General features: G+C 47.7%; 2 protein-coding genes across 3 annotated transcripts; one reads left to right on the top strand and one right to left on the bottom strand.

Annotated features, from left to right (window-relative positions):
- Window positions 1–1,328: 1,328 nt before the first annotated feature.
- Window positions 1,329–10,567, bottom strand: LOC143831502 (uncharacterized). The gene is made up of 4 exons (XM_077324536.1): window positions 10,497–10,567; window positions 6,997–7,098; window positions 5,288–5,310; window positions 1,329–2,971 (listed from the first exon to the last, which is right to left on the bottom strand). Exons 2-4 carry the CDS (start codon window positions 7,021–7,023, stop codon window positions 1,681–1,683), a joined length of 1,341 nt encoding a protein of 446 aa, XP_077180651.1. The 5' UTR covers window positions 7,024–7,098; window positions 10,497–10,567; the 3' UTR covers window positions 1,329–1,680.
- LOC143831501 (zinc-binding protein A33-like) lies at window positions 9,608–22,234 on the top strand. Of its 2 annotated transcripts, none has more exons than XM_077324535.1 (7): window positions 9,608–10,140; window positions 14,819–15,455; window positions 15,859–15,954; window positions 16,945–17,178; window positions 17,495–17,517; window positions 18,088–18,410; window positions 19,914–22,234. In XM_077324535.1, exons 2-7 carry the CDS (start codon window positions 15,030–15,032, stop codon window positions 20,435–20,437), a joined length of 1,626 nt encoding a protein of 541 aa, XP_077180650.1. In that variant the 5' UTR covers window positions 9,608–10,140; window positions 14,819–15,029; the 3' UTR covers window positions 20,438–22,234. The 2 variants fall into 2 exon arrangements, with proteins under 2 accessions (XP_077180650.1, XP_077180649.1); XM_077324534.1 differs by lacking the exon at window positions 9,608–10,140 and adding an exon at window positions 11,687–12,071.
- The last annotated feature ends 823 nt before the right edge of the window (window positions 22,235–23,057 follow it).

Below are 23,057 nucleotides of genomic sequence, written 5' to 3' on the forward strand. Positions count from 1 at the left end.
AAACCTGCATGTGACATCACAGTCCCTCGTCCAATGGGTGAAGGCACCGGTGAGCAGATGCTTTGCATGCAGAATGCCCCTGGTCCAACCCAGTATCTCTATTTAAAAGGAGCAAAAATGGGGGATGATGTAAAAGACCTCCAGCTGAGCTGCCGCCAGGTGGAGGAGGTGAGACTGACCTTGATGGACCAATCTGATCTGAATCCAGCAGTGCCTTATGAGTCTCAGTTCAACTGTACACCAACCTGGCTGCCTTCCGAAACTATTTATTAATTTATATTTATCTGATTTATTCACTGTCCCTCCAGGCATAGCCAGCTTAGGACAGTTTACAACAAGTTAATAAAAACAACAATTAGTACATAAAACAATGAAACTAATGTTTCATAATCCATAGAACATTAAAAACCTATTAATAAACATTAAGACCAATTAACAATAAGATCAACTTATGGTGAATGGTATTCTTGGGTGGTTCCAGCTAATTTCAGATCTACTTTCTGGATGGTGGCTCCAGTGGGGGGGATATCATAGAATCATAGAGTTGGAAGGGGCCATACAGGCCATCTAGTCCAACCCCCTGCTCAACGCAGGATCAGCCCAAAGCATCCTAAACCATCCAAGATCCAAGCATCCATATCCTTGTCAAGGCCAAGGGTCTGAGTCCCTTCAAGGCTATTTCATCCATTCAAACATGCTTTGAGGATCAGAAATGCAGCAAATTCTCTTCTAAAACATAAAAGGTGGGGTGGGGTGGGGGAGAAAACTGCATTCTGCCTCCAGAATCACATTCTGGACTCATATGAAACGGCAACATCTGTTTCGCCCTATGCATATTACAAAACGTGTGTCTAAGTATAAAAACAATCATTAGGAAGAAAAATTGTCGCTTGCTTTTTAATGCTACAGCAGAGAACATCTTAGAAGAGGCAACCTTTCCTGAGAGAAAGAGGCTTTATCCCCTAAGATGGCACCAGCGGCTGGCATTTTAAGTTATAATAAGTTTTTTTTTTTAAAGCTACTTCCTGATTAACCAGCAGTTGTGGGAAGGAGCTAATCAAAAGGCTCTGAGTCCATTCACCTCCTCAATGCTGCAGCCTTCATACTGGCAGCTCACAGAGAATGAGGACCAAACCAGCTGATGGTCCAAACAAGATAATAAAAATCGGGTGTCTTAATATGTCCCCTCTATTGAGTCAAATGTTAAAAAAGAAAAAATCATTTGCCCTGGAAGCAGAAGCTGTAGGCAGCATCCCTGATTCTCCATGTTTCTCAGTTAAGGGGAAACGCTGTTCAAACAAATGACAAAGACAGCCTGACTCCAAGGGTAACAAGAGAAAGAAAGTTTACTTCCCAAAATAGCACGTATTACATGACTTATTCACGCAGGTACATTTCAGTTATTGTGAACAGATTAACATTAACAAGGTTAACTTGCTGCAGCTCCAAGCCCAGGTAAGAAAGGTCCTATATAAGATGAAACAGAAGGTAAACAAGGGCCAAAGAAGCTCAACCTGTAACAGATGAGAGGTTGGGGGCCAAGTGTTACATGAGTGAGAGCATTCTCCTAACCCTTTCCCAGATCCTCTGGTGTGCAGAGTTCCACTATACAACTATCCCATCTCATTTCCCCTTTCCTTCAGATGCAGCCACACCGGAGGGAAATGTGTGGCCAAGTGACTACTTTCTCTGAGAACCTTTTACTGAACCAGAACCTTGCCCTCCACGATGAGATGTCTGCCTATTTGACCCTGCCTTGCTTGACGAAGCCTGTCCTCCACCATGGTGGGCTGGTCTTTTCTGACCAGACCCTCGACTTTGCCCTGAACCTCCCTGGCCTGGTGGATGTGCAGACCCTCGTCCTTGCCCTGAACCTCTTTGACCTCGCCCTGAACCTCCCTGACCTGGTGGATGTGCAGACCCACAACCTCGCCCTGAACCTCCCTGGCCTCGCCCTGAACCTCTGGGGCCTGGTGGATGTGCAGACCCTCGACCTTGCTCCAAACCCCCTCTGCTTTGCTGTGAAACGTGAGCCCCCCTGGGCTTGCGTGACTGTGTCGTTCCCCTACCACTCTGACTTGAGATGTTACTCCCACTGAGCTGTGGATACTGCTTCATGAACCAACCCCTACCTGGCCCTGCGGCACTAGCCTCTCTAGCTGTCAACATGGGCGGTCTCCAACTGCACCCGATGCGTTGGGGTGTCTGCATATTTGGAAATGCTCTGACTTGTTCCTGTCTGGGCCAAAACATGGGCCTAGATGGGGCTCCCCTGCCTGGCATCATGGTCCAGCCCCTTCTGGGGCTAGGCCCCCATCTACATGGGGGACTCCATCTTGGCACTGAATAGTAAAGTGGTATTTGTTGGAATATGGGTACCGGGAAGTAATTAGGTGTGCGGAGGTTGGATGGTTGACTAGGGGGGACTCTTTCTGTGTCAGAACAGCTGCCTGGAGAAGGCTTGTCAAAGGCAGCTTCATCCGGTTCTGAAGTGACAACCTCTTCAGGGTAGAGCCAGTCTTCCTCCAGAGATGTTTCTTCCTCATTTGCCTCACTGTCATCTTCAGGCTGGGATAGGTCTTCCTCTGGAGATGGGAGCGAGTAGGGTGTGTCTTGGTTGTGGGTCTCCTCAACAGTCATGCTTTCCATCAATTCTTTCCAGGTCTCAAAATCCATTTGCTCGTCCACCTCCTCAGCAGCAGGATCCCCAAATACCAGGCCTCTGTTCTCACCTTCCTCACCGTCTTCAGCATCCTGAGGTTCTCCATAAGCTTCCTCTTCTTCGGTTTCAGTTTCATCCCACTTTCTTTCAAGAATATTTACACCAAATGTCTCATCGTCAGGATCTTTCTCCTCACTTTCTTTCGCTCCCTGGTCATGAGAATACACCTCATATTCTGCGTCTCCATTTTCTTCTTTCTTCTTTCCTTCTTCTCTCAACCAAGTGAAAACTTGGGGTTTCTTGTCGGCCCTGGAAAGGTTTCCCAAAAAGGTGGGCGTTAATTAATTCTTAATATATTTTATATATTTTTAAATGTTGGGTGATATGACCATACATGGTCATGTCGACCGCACCAAAAGGCCAACGATGGGCCTGGAGAGGGTGGGAAGGGGAGGGACCCTGAGTGGGCGTGTCCACAGCTCTGCTTCCCAACCATGTTCTGCACAATCGCGTCACTTCAGGGGTTTCTTGAAGCCTGAAGAATGTTTCCCTAGTTTTGTTTGCTTCAAGAGAATGCTAGGTCCAGCATCTCCCACTAAGAGTAGGGCTGGAAATAAACCATTATGAAACCCACCAACGAACTCATCTGATGGACAATAAAGATTCAGGTAAGTAGCCATGTTGGTCTGAAGTAGCACGACAAAATTTGAATCCAATGGCACCTTAAAGACTAAGGAAGATTTAGTCAAAGTATGAGCTTAGTGTGCAGGCACACAAAAGCTCATGCCTTGAACAAAGCTTTGTTGGACTCAAATCCCGATGGACAATAAGGCAGCTTCCTACACTGTTTGGGGAACAGGTGGAGATTAGCATGAACAAAGACATGCATCCATCCACACAATCCATCCTGCATTGTGCAGAGGGTTGGACTAGATGACCCTCCAATGGAAGGGGGTTTCTGTTTGCCGAAGAGGCAGTGATTTCCGCCAAAGCCCCTCCCCGTCATACTACATATCTCCTTAGGCAACATGAGAAGTAGGAAAGTCCCCTTTCATGAAATCTGCAGATTGGTTGGATGCATATAGGACAAGTGGATCTCAGGCATACATTCCATAATAAGTTTATGCCTCATCAACCAACAACTTAATATTGGGTTGGATTTCGGGTTGCCAGGTCCCCTTGGCCACTGGTGGAGGCTGGGGGATATGGTTGCCAGACCCAGATTGGTAAACACCTGGGGGTTTAGGGATGGGGCCTGGGGGGGACAGGGATCTCAGTGGGTCCACTAACACAGGGGTAGTCAATCTGTGGGCCTCCAGATGTTCATGGACTACAATTGCCAGCAAATGCTGGCAGGGGCTCCTGGGAATTGTAGTCCATGAACATCTGGAGGACCACAGGTTGACTACCCCTGCACTAACATACAGTCAAGTGAACAATCCAAGTGAACTACACCCACAGAAGAAGAACAGACCCACAGTGTAGTAAAACTGAGTTAAAGGTTCCATTATCAAATATTAAATTGAAAACTGTTTATTTGATACATGCTCCTATTGTTAAGAAATGTTATATATTCCAATCAAGAGGCTATTATATTGCAGTTTTACAAAAGTTTCCAATAAGGATGCTGTCATACTGTACGGTTTGATGAAAGTTTCCAATGTAAACCGCCCTGAGCCGCAAGGGAGGGCATTATGTAAGTATAAGAAAATAAATTTAAAAATAAAACCTCTCTTTGCGCTTGGAGGGGGGGGGAATTGATTTATGTAGTCTGGAGATGAGTTGCCATTCTGGAGGATCTCCAGGTCTCACCTGGAAGCTGGCATCCCTAGTTTGATTCCTGTTTGCCATGTACCACTTTTGAAAGGGCCTTTGGGAAGAAGAAGGCAAAATTTTGTCCCCAGGGTAGGGGAAGTGTTATAAAACAGGTCTCTGCTGTCAGAAGCTGTTACAAGTGGGGAGAAGCACAAGCTAAAATCCTGATTGCGCCCATCCCACCTACCCCAAATTCTGAGTACTCTTCTCCAGATTTGTGAATTGCTTCTCACTGGGAGAGGGGTGCGGTAAAATCACCGTTAGCTGATTTAGCAATTTTTCCCCTGCAATAATTTCGGGAAATTCTGGGTGAAGGTCCAGGGGTTTCTCCTTCCCTCTTGAGAAAGATTTGGCTGAGCTCACCCAGGCCCATTATGCACGGAGTGGAAAGTCTGCATTCGGGGTGGAATGGTGGCGGCTAAAATCACCAATTATGCACGCTGCAGGCGGCAACCGGGTGCAGAGTCAACATATGCCGCCGAAAAAGCCACATTAGCGAGATGTGGAAGAAAGTGGAGCTTCCTGGGACCAGGGCGCAACCAGAAGCGGCTCCGGAGTATCTGCGTGCATAATCGGATACTCTGGGTTTTGCCGCCGTTGTGTTCCATCCTGTGCATAATCGGTTTGCTTCGCTTCTTCCTCCTCCTCGTTCTCCATACCACCGTTTCAGCGGCCGTGCACAATAGGCCCCAGATAGTTTCATGGAAGAGTAAGGACTGAAATCCAGGCCCCAAGCCAAAACAGGCTGGCTACCTCTGCTGCTGCTGTTTCAGTGCCACACATCGCTCAGCCTGCAAGGCAAATACTCACCGCCTCATTGGTTCCTTGATTCCCTAAACAGAAAAGAAACAGAGACAATTAACCTCTCAGGGCAGGCCATGCATACATACCCTCCTTTCACGGCAACCGTCATGGATCCAGATCACGGGACCTAGGGGGCCCCAGGGCAGTGTGTGCAAACAAACAAGATAGATGGTGAGTGGCTGGGCAGAAGGGATTGTGTCGGGGCTTGGTTCTTTCTTGCTGAGCACCACTTTGGGTAAAAGGTAAAGTTATCCCCTGTGTAAGCACCGGGTCATGTCTGACCCTTGGGGTGATGCCCTCTAGCGTTTTCATGGCAGACTCAATACAGGGTGGTTTGCCAGTGCCTTCCCCAGTCATTACTGTTTACCCCCCAGCAAGCTGGGTGCTCATTTTACCGACCTCTGAAGGATGGAAGGCTGAGTTGACCTTGAGCCAGCTGCTGGGATTGGACTCCCAGCCTCATGGGCAGACAGCTTCAGACAGCATTTCTGCTGCGCCACGAGAGGCTCACAGTAATGACTGGGGAAGGCACCAGCAAACCACCCCGTATTGAGTCTGCCATGAAAACGCTAGAGGACGTCACCCCAAGGTTCAGACATGATTCGGTGCTTGCGCAGGGGATACCTTTACCCTTACCACTTTGGGATCAGGAGGCAAATTTCTTCCAGGACAGACTGATCAGGGATTCTGGGTGGGGTGTTTTTTTTGGGGGGGGGAATATCATCCAGGCATGGAACTGGGGTCACTGTGGGTGTGGGCAGGTAGTTGTGGATTTCCTGCATTCTGCAGGGGGTTGAGCTAGATGGCCCTGGAGGTCCCATCCAACTCAATGATTCACTGATTTTATTAGAAATATATTTTATGTTTATCGTAGAAACTTAGAGAAATGATAAATTTGGGATTTTATCCAATACAACACAGAACTCATGAGACAAAGCGACATAAAACAAGAAATACTAGCTTACTACCAGACACCCTGTTCCCTTACATCAAGTGGCTCCTCCTTATTTCATGCCAAGGCAGGCCCCGAAAAAACGTCTTTTCTTACAGTGGCTGCAGCAGTTCACAGCAGCTGCTGTGAACTCATAAAAATCAAGCTAGCTAGTTCTCAGTCCAGAGTCCCAGGTGCAGATTTTGACCTAGGATGGTCCGGCAATTAACTATGAGCAATCAGAGGCTGTTCTTGATGGAAAACCCCCAACCACTGTGTCATCCTTTGCTCTTCCCCCCTCCCAGTTCAAAACCCAGATGCCTCACATTAGCAATTAGTCAGAGCAAAGGATTGGTCTTGAGATGAGAAGAAAGCCAGTTGAATCAGGCACTATTCACTGCAGCATGGTTTAAAAAAAAATGGCGGCAGGGAAAATCTTCTCACCCAGTGCTTGCCATTTCTGGCTCTGAGTAAAGAGAAAATAAAAAGTTTTTTTTTTAATCTACCCTTATTTGGACAGATTGGCCCGTCCCCTCCCCCAGTAGCCAATGATGGGCCCAGAGAGGGTGGGAAGGGGAGGGCCCTTTGCTGGCCACGCCTCCTCTCCCTTCCCCGGAGGGGCATGGCAAGGAGGTGTGGCCAGTTGACATCACTTCCCGTTATCTTGAAGCCTGAAAATTATATCAGCGGTACCTCCACTGTCAAAAGGTTGAGAAAGGCTGCTCTAAGCCCACCTCATCTCAGTGTTTCTCTTTCAGACTCTTGATTTCCTCTTTAAATTTACCTCTTGTTCTTCTACCACCTCCTGCATCCTGTTGGTGAGACTTCTTGTTTGTGGCCAATTTCATGCCATCCTCCAGAGACTTGAGAGATGCCTTCAGTTTATCTTGGGCAGCCAACAAACAAAAATTAGAACAAAAGAGAGAGAGCAAGATGGTAAAAGACATTAACCTTCCTCAGGATGTTTGGTCTTGTGAGCAAGAATTCCCGCCGTCCTTCCGGAGAGCATTCTAAATAATATTATAAGATATTGACTAGTCTAAGAAGTAACAGACACCACACGCTTTCAGACTGTTCAGCTCTGAAGTTTAACAATCTCTGATATAAGAGATCCTATGCAGGCGAAAGAGGGTTTGTTGTTGTTGTTAGGTGCAAAGTCGTGTCCGACCCCTTGCGACCCCATGGACAATGATCCTCCAGGCCTTCCTGTCCTCTACCATTCCCCGGAGGCCATTTAAGCTCGCACTGACTGCTTCAGTGACTCCATCCAGCCACGTCATTCTGTCCCATAGGTTTAAACTGCATGAAAAAGATTTCTTTTTATACCGAGAGCTATTGGGACAGAGAACCTGGCAATAGCTGTTCTTCCGCTCAGTGTGTGACCTGCGGGGACTGCAAAATGGAGCTCTTCCGCCAGGTCTATGGTTGAGGCAAGGGCGGTAAGATCGGGTTTGGACTTCCCCTGGTGCTAGGCAGCATGGGGGTATGGATTATCAATGGCCCCCTCTTCCCACCCCGCTATTAGATGTGTGGGGGGTGGGGGGAGAGATCGTGTATAACCGTCATGTTCTTGTGCTGCTGCTTGTCATGTTCTATGGCCTGTGTGTTTTAATGGGGCTTTTATTGGGGTTTTAGTTAAGGACAGTTGTGTCCCGCCACAAGCCAGTTTGGGAGTGGCGGCAAATAAATAAATAAGTAAGTAAGTAAGTAAATAAATAAATAAATAAATAAATAAAAATACTACTACTACTACTACTACTACTAATAATAATAATAATAATAATATGTGTTATTTAATGTTTCCTCAGGAAGCTTTTCTGCTGGTATAGTGGTTTTATGGTGAGGAGGATTTGAAAACAAAGCAGTTGTTACAGTATTAGTGAAGACTCGAATGGGGAAAACTCCTTTAGGACCCAGGATAGATTTCTGTCTTAGGAGTAGAGAAGGTATCCTTGGGCTATTGAAGGTGAGCATAATTCTCTGTGTCTGATTGGCATAATTAAGGAATTAATTAGGTCTATAGGGAAGTGCCTCTCTGTGATTAGGGTTCTCAGATGTTTGATAGCCAGGTGCTTAGAATTCCAAGGGGGGGATTCAACCCTTCTACTGGCAGATAACCAGCCAAACCTTACATGGTTGTAAAATCAGCAGGTGTTGGAGTTTTCTTTTATCTTCTGACTGCCTTGTGTAAGCATTCTCACAGGTCCTCATGGTTGAACCAGAAAGAGAATAAAGTGGCTGAGGGAGAAGCCCATTAGAGGTTAATTTGGACTCCCTCAGAGTGGCTAGCCTTGAAACTGTCTGGGTAAGTTTTTCGAGTAAATGGCCATTCCTTTTCAATGTGCAGAAAATACTCTCCACTGTTCTTGCGGTCAGCTCCAGGAGTTCTCCTGCAAGGTTTTCTGTGCCTCCTTTACTTCTAGGGGTGAATGGTTTGAATGTGGGTTTAGGTTTTCTTCAGTTTCTGCCAGGGGAGTAAAACGATTCTTGGTGGGGATGCTAAATGTTGAGGCATTGCTGGTCACAAAATAATCCCCTATTCTCCTCTGTTTTTGAGCTGGCAAGTTTAAATCAGGGGTAGTCAAACTGCGGCCCTCCAGATGTCCATGGACTACAATTCCCAGAAGCCCCTGCCAGCGGATGCTGGCAGGGGCTTCTGGGAATTGTAGTCCATGGACATCTGGAGGGCCGCAGTTTGACTACCCCTGGTTTAAATCCTCTTCACACCTGCGTTTTACTCCCATTCCCATACGATGAGTGGCCGCAGAGATACTTGAACAATGAGTTAAAGTAACAGGTAAGCAGACAAGCAGAAAATTGCTCCAAGCTGAAAACAGTTTTTGTTGTAACTTTGTAGTTCTGTAAAACAGTGGTTAATGGGGGGAAAAGAGTTCTCCCCTTTTGTACTAAAGCTGCCTATTGGACAGCTTGAAGTTAGGCTGCGATTTATGGCACTCCTTGATAAGAACTGCTCTTCCGTGGTTGGTATAATTAACAAAATAAGACTGAGGAATGCCTTCAGTTCAGAGTAGCACAAGACAGCACACAGTCACTGACCTTCAGGAAACTTCAATTAGCAGAATAAAATATAAAATATAATCTGGAAGCCATCTTGAAAATACTGCCCCCACCTTGATACACCGTGTTTCTTTTAAATTGTAACTCAGTATCCCTTGTCTACAATTTTATGTACGCAATAGTGGAGAAATATTGTTTTATCCATATTGGTACCATATTGTTTTTAATTATGTTTTAATGGCCTTTGGTGAAACACAATAAATGTTATCGTATCGTACTAATAATATACCCTTGGACTTAAGAGGCATAGGTTCAAGTACCTCACCCTACTTCACAGGATGGTTGTAATCAAACAGTCTTTGTTCACTGGCTCATTTTTGGTGTCAAGCTGTAAATCCTTGACTTTTTAGACTGCGGTCTCCAAGGCTGTCACCAGTTCTACAAATCTGGGCCAAATCCGTCCTGTCAATAACAGCTGTTGGATTTTCTCATCCTGCGCTCCACACACACCAGTCTCTCAACATCTCTTCCAAAACATTTCCTAAGAGAACACTCTTGTGAGTCCCTTAGACTGCAAGGCGAACAAACCGGTCAGTCCTAGAGGAGATCAGCCCTGCCTGCTCCTTAGAAGGCCAGATCCTGAAGATGAAACTCAAATACTTTGGCCACCTCATGAGAAGGAAGGACTCCCTGGAGAAGAGCCTAATGCTGGGAGCGATCGAGGGCAAAAGAAGAAGGGGACGACAGAGAATGAGGTGGCTGGATGGAGTCACTGAAGCAGTCGGTGTGAGCTTAAATGGACTCCGGGGAATGGTAGAGGGCAGGAAGGCCTGGAGGATCATTGTCCATGGGGTTGCGATGGATCGGACACGACTTCACACCTAACACCAACAACAAGCAGCAGTGTTCGGTAAGTTTTCTGAGCTCAGTGATATAGTCTAATATAGATTCACGTTCTACAAGGATATTAGGCCTTGGGGTGTAATGATCAGTCAAAGCATTTGCAAGTCTGTGAGAGGAGACTTTTGACCCCAAGCGTCTCAGGACGCACTAGGCCTCCCAAGAGTAAATAGGTTTTGCAGCTGCAGACACCAAGGAATGTTGCTTCCCGAATCTGGGATTCCCCCCAAATAGTGATCCGGTTGTTTCGTTCTTCCTTTTCCCAATCAAATCCCTCAATTTCCCCCCCAAGAAGCCTGCTTTGTGCCCTCGTTGCCCATTTTGCAACCGGGGGAGGAGGGAGGGGGGATAAATCTATGTACTCACTTGAAAAGCCGAACACAAGATCTTTAGTTCAACACAATTCAGAGCAACTCAGAAACTGAAACTAGAGAAGAACAAATACAGGGGGTGGAGTTTTCCTTCTCCTAACCAAGATCCACGTAACTCTTTACTACCCATTTTGCTACAAGCAGGATTGTTGTTATGAGGATAAAACGGAGCTGCCGAAAACAATTCGGTCAGTATATTGTCAGCAATCCTCCGCCCAGCTGGAGGCGAAAGCAGAACCTAAATAATCGTTCATATTGTTAACTCTGCTTTATAAAAATAATTCAGAAGTATTAGTTGCCTTGGACGCCTCCAAAGGCAGTATAGGAAAACCCCAGGTAAATAAAATTACAAATATCGCCTCTACATTTTCTCCATTTCATGCAAATCCCTGTGAATTTTTTGTTTTTATTTTTAGGACTCTCTAGGTCAAGCGTTGTCAACCTGCGGTCCTCCAGATGTTCATGAACTACAATTCCCATGAGCCCCTGCCAGCGTTCGCTGGCAGGGGCTCATGGGAATTGTAATTCATGAACATCTGGAGGACCACAGGTTGACTACCCCTGCTCTAGGTTATTGCCCATGTCCCCTTCCCACCCAATTCTCCATGTAGCAGTGATATCCTTGCACATTGTCTGTGTGCTGCTAACTGTGAGAAGAAAAAGAAGAATTGGTTGTTATACTCTGCTTTTCACTACCCGAAGCAGTTTCAAAGTGGCTTACAATCGCCTCCTCTTCCTTCCTCCACAAGGGACACCCTGTGAGGTAGGTGGGGCTGAGAGACCTCTGACGGGACTACTCTGAGAGAACAGCAAGATCAGGACTGAGACTAGCCCAAGGCCACCCAGCGGGCTGCATGTGGAGGAGCAGGGAAACAAATCCGGCTTGCCCGATTAGAAACTGCCACTCTAAATCTTAATCAGGCTGTCTGAAAAAGAACAATGAGAACAGCACTATCAGGACTGGGATTGGCCCAAGGTCACCATGCTAGCTCCTAGAACAAACAGATGTGTTTTTTTGGTGTCCTGCTTTTTACTACCCAAAGTAGCCCCAAAGCGGCTTACAACCGCCTTCTCTTCCTCTCCCCCCAACAGCCCCCCTGCAAGGTAGGTGAGGCTGAGAGAGCTCTGAGAGAACTGTAACTGACACCAGCTGGCTGCATGTGGAGGAGGAGCAGGGAATCGAACCCGGCTCCCCAGATTAGCGGCCCTGCTCTTCACCACGACGCCAGGCTGGCTCTCTCCCGAGCGCCCTTCTCTCGCCAGCTCCCCGCACCTCCCCTCCCTGCTGCCCGCAGGCGGAAAGCGCTGAGTCAGGCTTCGGAGCCGAAGTGCCGCATCATCCCGGGGACGCGAGTCTTGCTGCAGTTGGCAGATCCCGCCGTCTCCCTGCCGTCCCTCGCCCTCTCTGGCGCGCAAAAGGATCCTGAGCGAGGGAAACCCGCCCAGAGGGTCGCCTTGATGCCCGCAGGAGGGCCCGTTAGCAGCCGTCGACGGGCAAACGTCTCCGACCCTCTTAAGAAAAGACGGGGGCTCCGCAGCTCTGAGTTGGGGAAAGCCCCAGCCCCAAAGGGTAAGCCGTGCCTTTTGACGCCATGCAGCCCCAGTACCTGGATCTCGGGGACCCCCCACCCCACGCGTGTTTGGGTTCAGACGAGCCTGCCTGACTTGGTGCCGACTGCAGGGCGCGGAGCAGAGCAACTAGACACCGGGGCTTTGAGGAAGTGGTGGGTGGGGAACTCTAAGGGGTGGGGTGGGCGTCGAAGGTTGGGGTGCAACGGAGTCCTGGGACTCTGGGGTATGGGGTCATCCGGAGATGCTTGTCTGGGAGGCGGAAAGACGGACTCGAAAGAATTAAATTTGTGTCGAAAAGAATTTCCTACTCCCAAGGAGAAAAGAGTAAGGAGCATCCGAAAGACTCCTCTTCCTCTTTTCTCCTGCTACAGACAGACAACCAGGGATGCCCTTCTTGAACAGCCAGCCCCAAAGAGGGACGTGTGCTGTTTGGGTGAGGGTAAAATCAGCTTGTTTGATTAAGCTCTCTCTCTCTCTCTCTCTCTCTCTCTCTCTCTCAAAAAAAAAGGGGGGGTATTGCAAGGACTGGGTCATTCCTTTGAGCATTTTTTCTTTGCCCTTCGCTGCTCTCCTACTGTGCTCGAAACAATCAATCCTTATTTAGGGTTATTAGATGGTCTCTTTTTTGTCCATCTTCTTTTGGGCTCTTAAAAAAAAAAACTCAGTGAAAATGTCCTCTTTTGAGGTTGGAAGGTGAGGAAGATTCCCAGTTAGGGGCAATTAAGGTAAAGGTAAAGGTGTCCCCTGTGCAAGCACTGGGTCATGTCTGACCCTTGGGGTGACGCCCTCTAGCGTTTTCATGGCAGACTCAATACGGGGTGGTTTGCCAGTGCCTTCCCCAGTCATTACCGTTTACCCCCCAGCAAGCTGGGCACTCATTTTACCGACCTTGGAAGGATGGAAGGCTGAGCCAACCTTGAGCCGGCTGCTGGGATCGAACTCCCAGCCTCATGGGCAGAGCTTTCAGACTGCATGTCTGTTGCCTTACCACTCTGCACCACAAGAGGCTCTTAGGGGCAATGATCACAGCTTAAATAGGAAGGGTATTCCAATTTGTCCTAGTGAAATAGTCAGTCAGGAAAGGTGTCCTCTCTTTTTTGTTGTTTCCCCAAAATATGGTAACCCTAGCTTATTAGATGCTACATCCTATTGATCGCAGTGAATTATGCGGTGTAATCCACCCTGGGAAAGAGAGACTATTAAACAAACACATCTCTGATGGGTCATTGTGTGTGTGTGTGGGGGGGGGGGGCAGCAGTAGATAGAAGCAGGGAGCTCACAACTGGCTTATATCTTCTGCTATCTGACACCAAGCTGCTCATTTGCCAGTGGGGAGGGTAAATACAATAAAGCATCAGTGGCAAAACAGCAGGCGTCGTTTTTTTTTTTTTTTTAAAGCAAAGCATTTCTTTATGCATCTTTTAAAAAAAGACAAAAAGAAATAGGGTGATCTGTAATGACTCAGGGGAGGAGGGATTTTCCAGCCATTTTATATGTTTCAGGCAAACCTGGGGAAGCAGAAAGATCTACCCTAGCACCCCCCACCCCCCACCCCTTGTGGATTTTTTGATCTACTTGCTGTGGCTGCCCATTGTTGTTATTTCTTCATTAGCTTCAGGGCACACTAAACCAAGCCTAGCAGTTCAGCCCCACTCCAGCATCCTTCGCGTGAAGGGCCACAGGCGCGGTTCTCTTTCTCTGGCCTCAGTTTTTTCAGCTATTTTCTGAAGGAGAGGAGTCAATCATGAAAGGGAAGCCCATCTCCTCCTCTTGTTCCCCTCTTCTCCATGTATTTCTGTACTGAACTTGAACGGTATGGTGTGGCACAGTCCCTTTTCCCATAAGGCACCCCTTTAATGTGCTCTGAACTCACAACAGAGTGGGGAAGGGTGATGGGGGGCCGTGGAAGCTCATGTGAATTCTTCCTATTGAATTCACTGGTAGTCTTCAAGCAAAGGTTGGATACACACATTTCTTGGATGCTTTAGGATGCTTAGGGCTGATCCTGCGTTGAGCAGGGGGTTGGACTAGATGGCCTTCCAACTCTATGATTCTATGATTCTATTGGGAAATGTCTTTGATGGGCAGCTGCCAAGCTAAAAGTCAGTAGAAAATGGCAAACTACTCTCCCATCTGAGAGCCAGTTTGGTGTAGTGGTTAGGAGTGCGGACTTCTAATCTGGCATGCCAGGTTCGATTCTGCGCTCACCCACATGCAACCAGCTGGGTGACCCTGGGCTCGCCACAGCACTGATAAAACTGTTCTGACCGAGCAGTGATATCAGGGCTCGCTCAGCCTCACCCACCCCACAGGGTGTCTGTTGTGGGGAGAGGAAAGGGAAGGCGACTGTAAGCCACTTTGAGCCTCCTTCGGGTAGGGAAAAGCGGCATATAAGAACCAACTCTTCTTCTTCTTCTACTAGCTGGTAGTCTCCCACTTAATCCAAAATTAAAGAAAGAATCATAGAGTTGGAAGGGACCCCTGGGTCATCTAGTCCAACCCCCTGCAATATGCAGGACACTCACAACCCTATCGCTCATCCACTGCAACCTGCCACCCCCTTGAACCTTCACTGGTGTTGAGGTGTCAAATGCCACAAATCTCACCAGGGGCTGCTCTGAACGTTCTTTACTTGTAATTCACCTCTTTAACACAGGCACTCATCTCAACTTCCGGTGCATTATAGCGTTGTTATCCAAAGATTATGTTGTTGTTGTTGTTATTTGTTTTCCATTTATAAAACAGGACGTTCCAGTTCAGAGCCTTGTTCAAGGGCAGACCGCACAGTTCAAGAAGAAGCTCGACGGAAGAAAAGAAAGAAAACACTGTTCAGAGATGGTTTCCATGAGGGGGTAAACATTTCAGCAGAGAGAACGTTTTGAGGAGTCCACCTAGCCAACAGAAACGCTGCAGGGTATCTCTGAGAGAAGCGTGGACCTCTCCTTGATCGTGTGTCATGGCATCTGTGAGGGAGGTGTCCAGCTTCACTGAGGACCTGCTGTGTCCCATCTGTCTCTCCATCTTTCGGGACCCCCACATGCTCGAGTGTGGCCACAGCTTCTGCGCTCCGTGCTTAGAACCGTGTATCCCCAAGGGCCAGAGACGTGGGCTGTGCCCCGAGTGCCGACGGCCTTTCGCTTTGCGCCGGATGGCGGTCAACCGAGCCCTCTGCAGCCTGGCGGAAAAGGCCCGGCTCCTCAAGCTGGATGAAGGCCCTCAGCTGGGTGGGGCTGCAGGCTGGTACTTCTGCGAGGAGCACGAGGAACCGCTGAAGCTCTTCTGCAGCCAGGACGAGGGGCCGGTTTGTGTCATCTGCCGGGACTTGCCTCAGCATCGTGGGCATGACTTCCTGCCCATCAAGAATGCCGTTCAGGCCTACCAGGTGAGAGGCAAAAAAAAAAAGGGTTTTATGGGAATTTTATAATTGTTTTATGGGATTTTAAAAATTATTATTTATCATTCGGTTTTTAGACCGCCACTCCCACCATAAGCCATCTCCCAGCCCATTTTAATGTGGGGCTGATTATTGTTACCTGCCATGAATGAATGAATGAATGAATGAATGAATGAATGAATGAATGAATGAATGAATGAATGAATGAATGAATGAATGAATGAATGGATGAATAGGGAGTGGTGGGGTATAAATAAATAACTAACAGATGTGCAGTAGGACTTTTTCTGTTTTCACATGGAAGATCCTTCAGGGTCAACATGTGGCATTTGTTTAGCTGACTCCGCTTCAGGTGACTCCAAATTTGTTTCCCCCCTCCTCTTCCGTCAAGGATCAACTGAAAGCTTCTCTGGAGCCCCTGGAAGAAGGACTCCACTGCCTCAAAAGGAGCCAGTGCCGTCAGCAGGAGAACATTCTAGAATTAAAGGTGTAGTATTGGTTAGGATGGTCTTCAGGAACGTGCAACCCCTGTCTGGTGGGAACTCGATCTGTCCCTGACCAGTCATCTCAAAATGTGGATTCTCATTCTGGCTATTTGTCGAATATTATTCTGTGTCGTGTCATTGACATTCAGTGTTTGCTGTTTGGTGTTTAACAGTACATAGGAGGCTGCTTCAGTTCAAGGCAGTGGGAGAATGAAATGTTGAGGCCAGAGAACATGATTACTTGATAATTCATTTTTGGTTGTTGCACAATGGGTTTTTCCACACCAACTTTTTTTTTGCCATAGGTTTTGCTTCTGTACTGTGTTGTGAGTCCCCCCCTTTCATTCATTCATTCATTCATTCATTCATTCATTCATTCATTCATTCATTCATTCATTCATTCATTCATTCATTCATTCATTCATTCATTCATTCATTCATTCATTCGATGTACTGCCTTCCCCGAAGGCTCAGTGTGGTTTACATGAAACAGGAACAATACAATTAACTCAATACAATTAACTCATAACTTATAGTGAGGTGGTAACAACAGTAACAGTAACAACAAGATAACAATAGTAATAAACGTTGTAGAATAGTAGAATACTAGAACACTGAGGGCATCACATGAAACTGATGGGCAATAGATTCAGGACAAGCAAAAGGAAACAACATCTTTACGCAATGAGTGATTAAAACATGGAATTCTCCGTCATACAGTGTAGTGGTAGTTGCAGATGGGGCCAGAATTCAGAGATTATTAGACAGATGCATGGAGAAGTCTATTAGTGTCTACTGTTCATGATGACTGCAAGGGAACCTGCACATTCAGAGGCAGTAACCTTCTGAATAGCTGTAAAGACAGAGGAAGAACATGCCCTGCTGTTGGACCTCCAGAGGAACTGATTGGCCAGTGCCTGAGACAGAAGAACTACTGATCTGATTTGGCTGGGTTCTTTGCATGTTCTTATGTGACACGCATTCTTTTTCAGACCTGCTCAGAGTCCTTGTCTGATCATGTCTCTGGGGAGTTTGTGAAGATGCATCAGCTGCTGACTGACAGAGAGTATAGTTTGAAGGTGGCCCTGGAGCATCAGCGAGAGAAGAACCTGGGCCAGATGGAAACCAAGCTGAAAGAGCTGAATTGGAAGGTGGCCTCTTGGTCAGAGACGCTCTGCCGGGTACGAGCAGGGCTTGAATGCAAGGATCACATCAGCTTTCTCAAGGTGAGAAGGGCCCATCCATATCCATTGGGAAGAGGGGGGAAGAAGGATCACAATATTTTCACCTGTGTCCTTCTCTCATCCTGTCTGTGTCTTGTGTAGATTTTATTAATGTGGGATATAACACCTTCTATGAGGGAAAACACAAGGTGCAGGAGAATATAGCTAGAAAACGTATTTTGGATTCCATGTACAGACAGACACCTTGGCATAATTTGTACCAAAATGACCATGGAGCTTCTGATATACAGGTGAATTAAAAGGGAGCCATTTTGAATTCTTCTCTCACCACCACCTTTTTCTGTTTCTTCTTCTCCAGGAGGCAAAGGAGTTACTGGAGAGGTGAGTCTTGCCTGCCTTTTGCGGGATGCCAGGCAGTCTCCCACAGGTGAAGCATTTCTAAATAGTCTGGGGGAGATGGGACTTCTAGCAGCTCCTGCTCATGGGGCCCTCTTGGCCTGAACTTTAAAAGGCAAGCAAAACATTTCTCCCCCTGAGGGGATTCCCAACCAGGAGGTCTGTAGACTCCTGGGGTTCCGTGTGAGTTCCAGAAGGGTTCCGTGGCCTTTCCCCCCTGCCTAAATGGACTTGGCCACAAGCTAGAGAACTGATGGTCCATGGTCAAAAGGTTGAAAAGGCCTTTCCTGAGCTTGTTGAAAAGTTGGTGGCCCTATCTCAGGAAGAGAGGCTAAGCACAGTTTTGAGGATCTTGCTATGTAGAATGTTCAGCAGAGAAATCTTTTTCTTTATGGCTTGTGATTTTGGCTCCCCCCGGAGACCAGTTAAAGCTGTGTTGTGTGTCTTCGTAGCACCGCCCTAAGGAACTGAAGGACCACAAACACTACTTAAACCCAGCTTAGGAAGGCAACCTGTTTAAAACGGCTGACACTCTTGAGAGCTCTCCTCCCACAGGGTCCGCAAGGAGCAAGGAACCCCAGCGGAAGAAGAAGATGAAAGTGAGGTGGACATGGCGGAAGAAGGACTGGGGGCTAGTGGTGAAGATACAGATGAATGTGAGAATGAGGCAGAAGAATGCGACAATGCAGATGAAGAGGAGGAGGAGGAGGAAGAGGAAGAAGAAGAAGAGGAGGAGGAGGAGGAAGAGCAGGAGAAGGCCATTGAGACAGAAGAGGACGATGAATTTGGAGTTGTGCCTGTAGACTTGAACCTTGGCGAATTCAAGGGACCACTGCAGTTCTTTGCCTGGAAGGAGCTCTTGGGTGCAGTACATCCAGGTGAGGAGATACCTCGGCATTCTGGGAATAGGCTTTGCTTGCATGGCTGGAAATCCAGCAGAGATAGCCCTATAGTCCTTCCTTTTAGATGTTGGATTAACATCAAGCCATATCATGGTTCTCTCTTTAGTAGAATATCAGACTGAATCTGGAAATGGGCAGAAATATGAACACTCACCAACGTTGAGTAAAAAATAGGCTGGATTTCACACCCTGTGGGTGCAAGGGCTGAAAATCTGTTCTGTGTTTCCCTTCTCCTTCACGGGAAATGGATGGAAGATCTGCAGCCCTTGGTGCCTTCTGCTAAAGGACAGCGGGATCTTGACATTTTGCTTTTGGGATAATTAAAAGATCTCACTGTCACGAATCTTGGATTAATGCATTTTTTTTATGATTGCCTGGACCAAAATCTGCTGTTTTGCTACTAGGAATCGGATAGTTCATCAATGAATGGGTTGGCATAAACAGCAGGGAAAAAAAATAGCTTTGACTAAATAGAAAGGAAAAAGGGTTCAGGTGGATAGACTGGTTGAAGAATGGGTTTTAAAGGTAAAGGTAAAGGTATCCCCTGTGCAAGCACCGGGTCATGTCTGACCCTTGGGGTGACGCCCTCTAGCGTTTTCATGGCAGACTCAATACGGGGTGATTTGCCAGTGCCTTCCCCAGTCATTACCGTTTACCCCCCAGCAAGCTGGGTACTCATTTTACCGACCTCGGAAGGATGGAAGGCTGAGTCAGCCTTGAGCCGGCTGCTGGGATTGAACTCCCAGCCTCATGGACAGAGCTTTCAGATGGCTGCCTTACCACTCTGCGCCACAAGAGGCTCTCAGAATGGGTTTTACTGTCCATCATAGTAAATATTGAACCTCACTGCACATTGCAAAACAGCTATTTTTGTTTTTATATTTAGTTAATTTCCGTCCTTAGTTAATTAAAATTGAGGCTTTTGAACTCTGATGCTAGAGAAGACTCTTGCGAGTCCCTTGGACTGCAAGGCAAACAAACTGGTCAGTCCTAGAGGAGATCAGCCCTGACTGCTCCTTAGAAGGCCAGATCCTGAAGATGAAACTCCAATACTTTGGCCACCTCATGAGAAGGAGGGACTCCCTGGAGAAGAGCCTAATGCTGGGAGCGATTGAGGGCAAAAGAAGAAGGGGACGACAGAGAATGAGGTGGCTGGATGGAGGCACTGAAGCAATAGGTGCAAGCTTAAATGGACTCTGGGGAATGGTAGAGGACAGGAAGGCCTGGAGGATCATTGTCGATGGGGTCGCGATGGGTCGGACACGACTTCGCACCTAACAACAACAACAACAACAATTTCCGTGTATTGATTCAACAAGGAAAAGATATGATTCGTAAGGTCCATTCGTCACATGTGATACTTTCATCCAGGTCCCGTGATCCCCAGCCCAGTGTGGGTGTTGGTCAAAGAGGACCTCCTCTTTCTTTTTTTCAGCAGCTTCACTTTCTCTCCTGTGTTTTCTGTCCCCCCCCTCCCAGTCCCTGCGTGCATCACCTTGGACTGCAACTCCGCTCACCCCAGTCTGATCCTTGTGGAGGAAGCCACCGGCATCAAGTTCAGCCCAGGGAGGCGTTTCTGGCGCCGGAAACCTGAACGCTTCACCTCTAGCCCTTGCGTGGTGGGGCGGAAGAGCTTCGCCACCGGGCGCTTCTATTGGGAGATCCGAGTGGGCGAGAGCACCGGCTGGGTGGTCGGGGCGGTGAAGAAGTCCGTGAAGCGCAAGAAGCGCCTGACCTTCCAACCCAAGGAAGGGGTGTGGGCCATTGAGCTCAGAGCCGGGGAGTACCAAGCGCTGAGCGAGCCCCGGGCTCCGCTCTCGGTCTGCGGGAGGATGGAAAAGGTAGGCGTCTACCTGGACTTTGAAGGGGGGCAGCTGTCCTTCTACAACAGCAGCAGCATGAGCCACCTCTACACCTTCCAGGAGTCTTTCCGCGAGGAACTGCTTCCTTTTCTAAGCACCCAGAGCAGCCACCCTCTCTCGGTGTGGGACCTGGAGCTGTGAGTCCCCCTGGCTTAGGTCGCATAGCTTTGTTGGGTTGCTTGATTGATTGATCGATGATTGACCAGCACTCCTGGCCAGCTGGCTCGAGGCGGTTTACATCAAGGTAAAATCATATAACATTAAATAATCACAATAGAACCCTCACCCACACCACCCTCCCCTCTCCCTTCCTGCAGCTCATTGGACAGCGCCCACCACGCCTCCCACCACATGGTGGGGTGTTCGGAGGAGGGACCCAGTTGGTGTTCCACCACTCAGCCTCAGCCAAACGCCTGGTGGAAGAGCTCCATCTTGCAGGCCCTGAGGAACTGTGAGAGCTCCGGCATGGTCCTTAGCTCTTCTGGGAGCTCATTCCACCAGGTCGGGGCCTTTTAAAAAGACCAGCATAGATAGAGAACAAAATCAGGACCAACAAAGTTTTATTCAAGGTATGAACTTTCATGTGCAAGCACATTACTTTGGACACAGACTGAAGAAGTGCGCACGCACACGAAAGCTTATACCTTGAATAAAACTTTGCAGATCTTAAAAGGTGCCCCCGGATTCAGATTTGTTCCGTAACTTCAGACCAAGGCCCATTTTGCGCATGTTAGATAATGCACTTTCAGTGCTCTTTAGAAGTAGATTTTCCTGTTCTGCATAGGAAAATCCAGCTGCAAAAGCACATTAGAAGTGCTTTATCAAATATTATGTATGTATGTATGTATTTATGTATGTATGTATTTATTTATATTTAAATATATATATACCGCCGCTCTCAATAATGTCTCGCAGTGGTTTACAATAAAACAATAAAATACAGTATAAAACCCTGGAAAAAAAACCCCTTAACATACAAATCAGATACCGATACTTTGAGCTTGACCTGGAAGCAGACCAGTGCAGATGTCACAGCACCGGCTGAATATGGGCCCTCCAAGATGTCCTAGTGAGGACCCTTGCAGCTGTGTTTTGTACCAGCTGTAATTTCTGGGTCACAGCCAAGGGTAGGCCCACATAGTTACAGAAGTCTAACCTGGAAGTGCCCCTGCATGGATCCCTGTGGTCAAGTGTTCCGAAGACTTGTAGGGTGCTAGTAGGGTGCTTGGCACAGATGAAAAATCGGCCTCTGGGCTACTTTTGTGACTTGAGCCTCCATAGAAAGGAAGGGATCAAAGATCACCCCCCCCCAAATTCCTGGCAATCAGTGCTGGTGTTAGTTGTACCCCGTCCAGGCATGGGAGGCGCATATGTAACTAAGCTGAATTAGCCAGCAGAGGCTCATGGGAATTGTAGTCCATGGACATCTGGAGGGCCGCAGTTTGACTACCCCTGGCCTAGAGGCACAAGATCCTGCAAAGCACTTTTTCTTCTAGCCAGTGCCTGGAGGAGAGACCATCTGGGAATCCTTAGTGGGGTATCCATATGTATTAACCGGGCCACAAAAAATAAAGATTTTGCCTCTGTCGTAGGTTTGTGATCCAAGAACGATTTCAGTGGTCTAAAAAACAAAAAAACCAGACTGGGGACCTTCTGGTTGGCACTGGCTGCCGGTGTGCAATTTCCTCATTTTCTCTACTGTTACCTGTTTGTGCCAATCGAGTTCTTAATAGCACATCACACTTGCCCTAGTTCAGAAATACTACTCACATGATGCAAACGAACATCCCATTGTGTGGCCTTCCCACAAGGAACAGTTTAAACCTCAAGGGACCTTGAATGTGGCAACGGCCTGCCTCACTGATTTGCACCTATGTCCATTTCTGTGCAACTTTCAAGTGCTCTCCCTTCGTATCAATAAATAATAGCCAATCTGAAGCGTTGTTGGTCATGTTAATTTGCTGTTTGAGGTTGATGCCAGATGTTCCCTTGGGGTCCTTGGATCGACGTTCAGCTGTTCTAAAACCACCCGTGGTTTCCTAAAATCAATTGGCCTGCTCCCGGTTCTCAGCCTTGTGTAAATCAATAGAAGTGCATGAACTGGCGTTTCCGAGCGTGTGCAATAGAGAAATTTGTGTGGCCTGCCATCTACACCACTGAGAACTTGAAAAAACAAGCCCCTCCTCATCTCAAAGCTGGTGCCAGCACACCCTGAGGGGTGGCAGTTACCAGGGCTTCAAGCAGGCCTCACTGCTGCTGACCCCCCCCCCCCCCAGCAACTCTCTCTCACATATACATGCTCCCAACTCTACACACTGCCAGGAAAGGGCTACAAGCCTTGCAGGTGTCTCTGAGCATGGGTGATGGGAGGCCTCAAGACTGGGTAGGGTAGGAACAGAAAGGGAGGTGGGCAGCCTGAAGCTGGGTGGTGGGAGGGCCTGAGGCTTGGTGGTGGGCACAGGAGGGGAAAGGGGCTATGGGAACTCTCTGCCCAGGGCCCTTGAAAACCTGGAAGGGCCCTTGAAAACCTCATCCGTACCTTGATGGAACCTGTATGCATTACTGCTCATGTTCGAAAGCTATTCAGGCCCCAGACAATACGTTATGCAGGAGATCCATGGTTGGGTTTCCCAACAGAGTCATTTAACTCTAAAGAAATGCTTCTCAAAGTTTTTTCAGGCTGCTGCCCGGGCCACATTTCCAATGATCCCCCTTACCTATGAACACACACCTATTACCTGGTATTAGAAGTACTGCAAAT

This window comes from Paroedura picta, chromosome 3 (genome assembly GCF_049243985.1).
Source record: "Paroedura picta isolate Pp20150507F chromosome 3, Ppicta_v3.0, whole genome shotgun sequence".
Taxonomy (NCBI): Eukaryota; Metazoa; Chordata; class Lepidosauria; order Squamata; family Gekkonidae; genus Paroedura; species Paroedura picta.

Coding starts and splice junctions, on each gene's coding strand:
- LOC143831501 (XM_077324535.1), top strand. CDS start 15,030: ATGGCATCTGTGAGGGAGGTGTCCAGCTTCACTGAGGACCTGCTGTGT. Junction 15,456..15,858: donor ATGCCGTTCAGGCCTACCAG/GTGAGAGGCAAA, acceptor TCTTCCGTCAAG/GATCAACTGAAAGCTTCTCT. Junction 17,179..17,494: donor ATCACATCAGCTTTCTCAAG/GTGAGAAGGGCC, acceptor CTTCTTCTCCAG/GAGGCAAAGGAGTTACTGGA.
- LOC143831502 (XM_077324536.1), bottom strand. CDS start 7,023: ATGCAGGAGGTGGTAGAAGAACAAGAG. Junction 5,311..6,996: donor AGGTGGTAGAAGAACAAGAG/GTAAATTTAAAG, acceptor TTTTCTGTTTAG/GGAATCAAGGAACCAATGAG. Junction 2,972..5,287: donor ATCAAGGAACCAATGAGGCG/GTGAGTATTTGC, acceptor AAACCTTTCCAG/GGCCGACAAGAAACCCCAAG.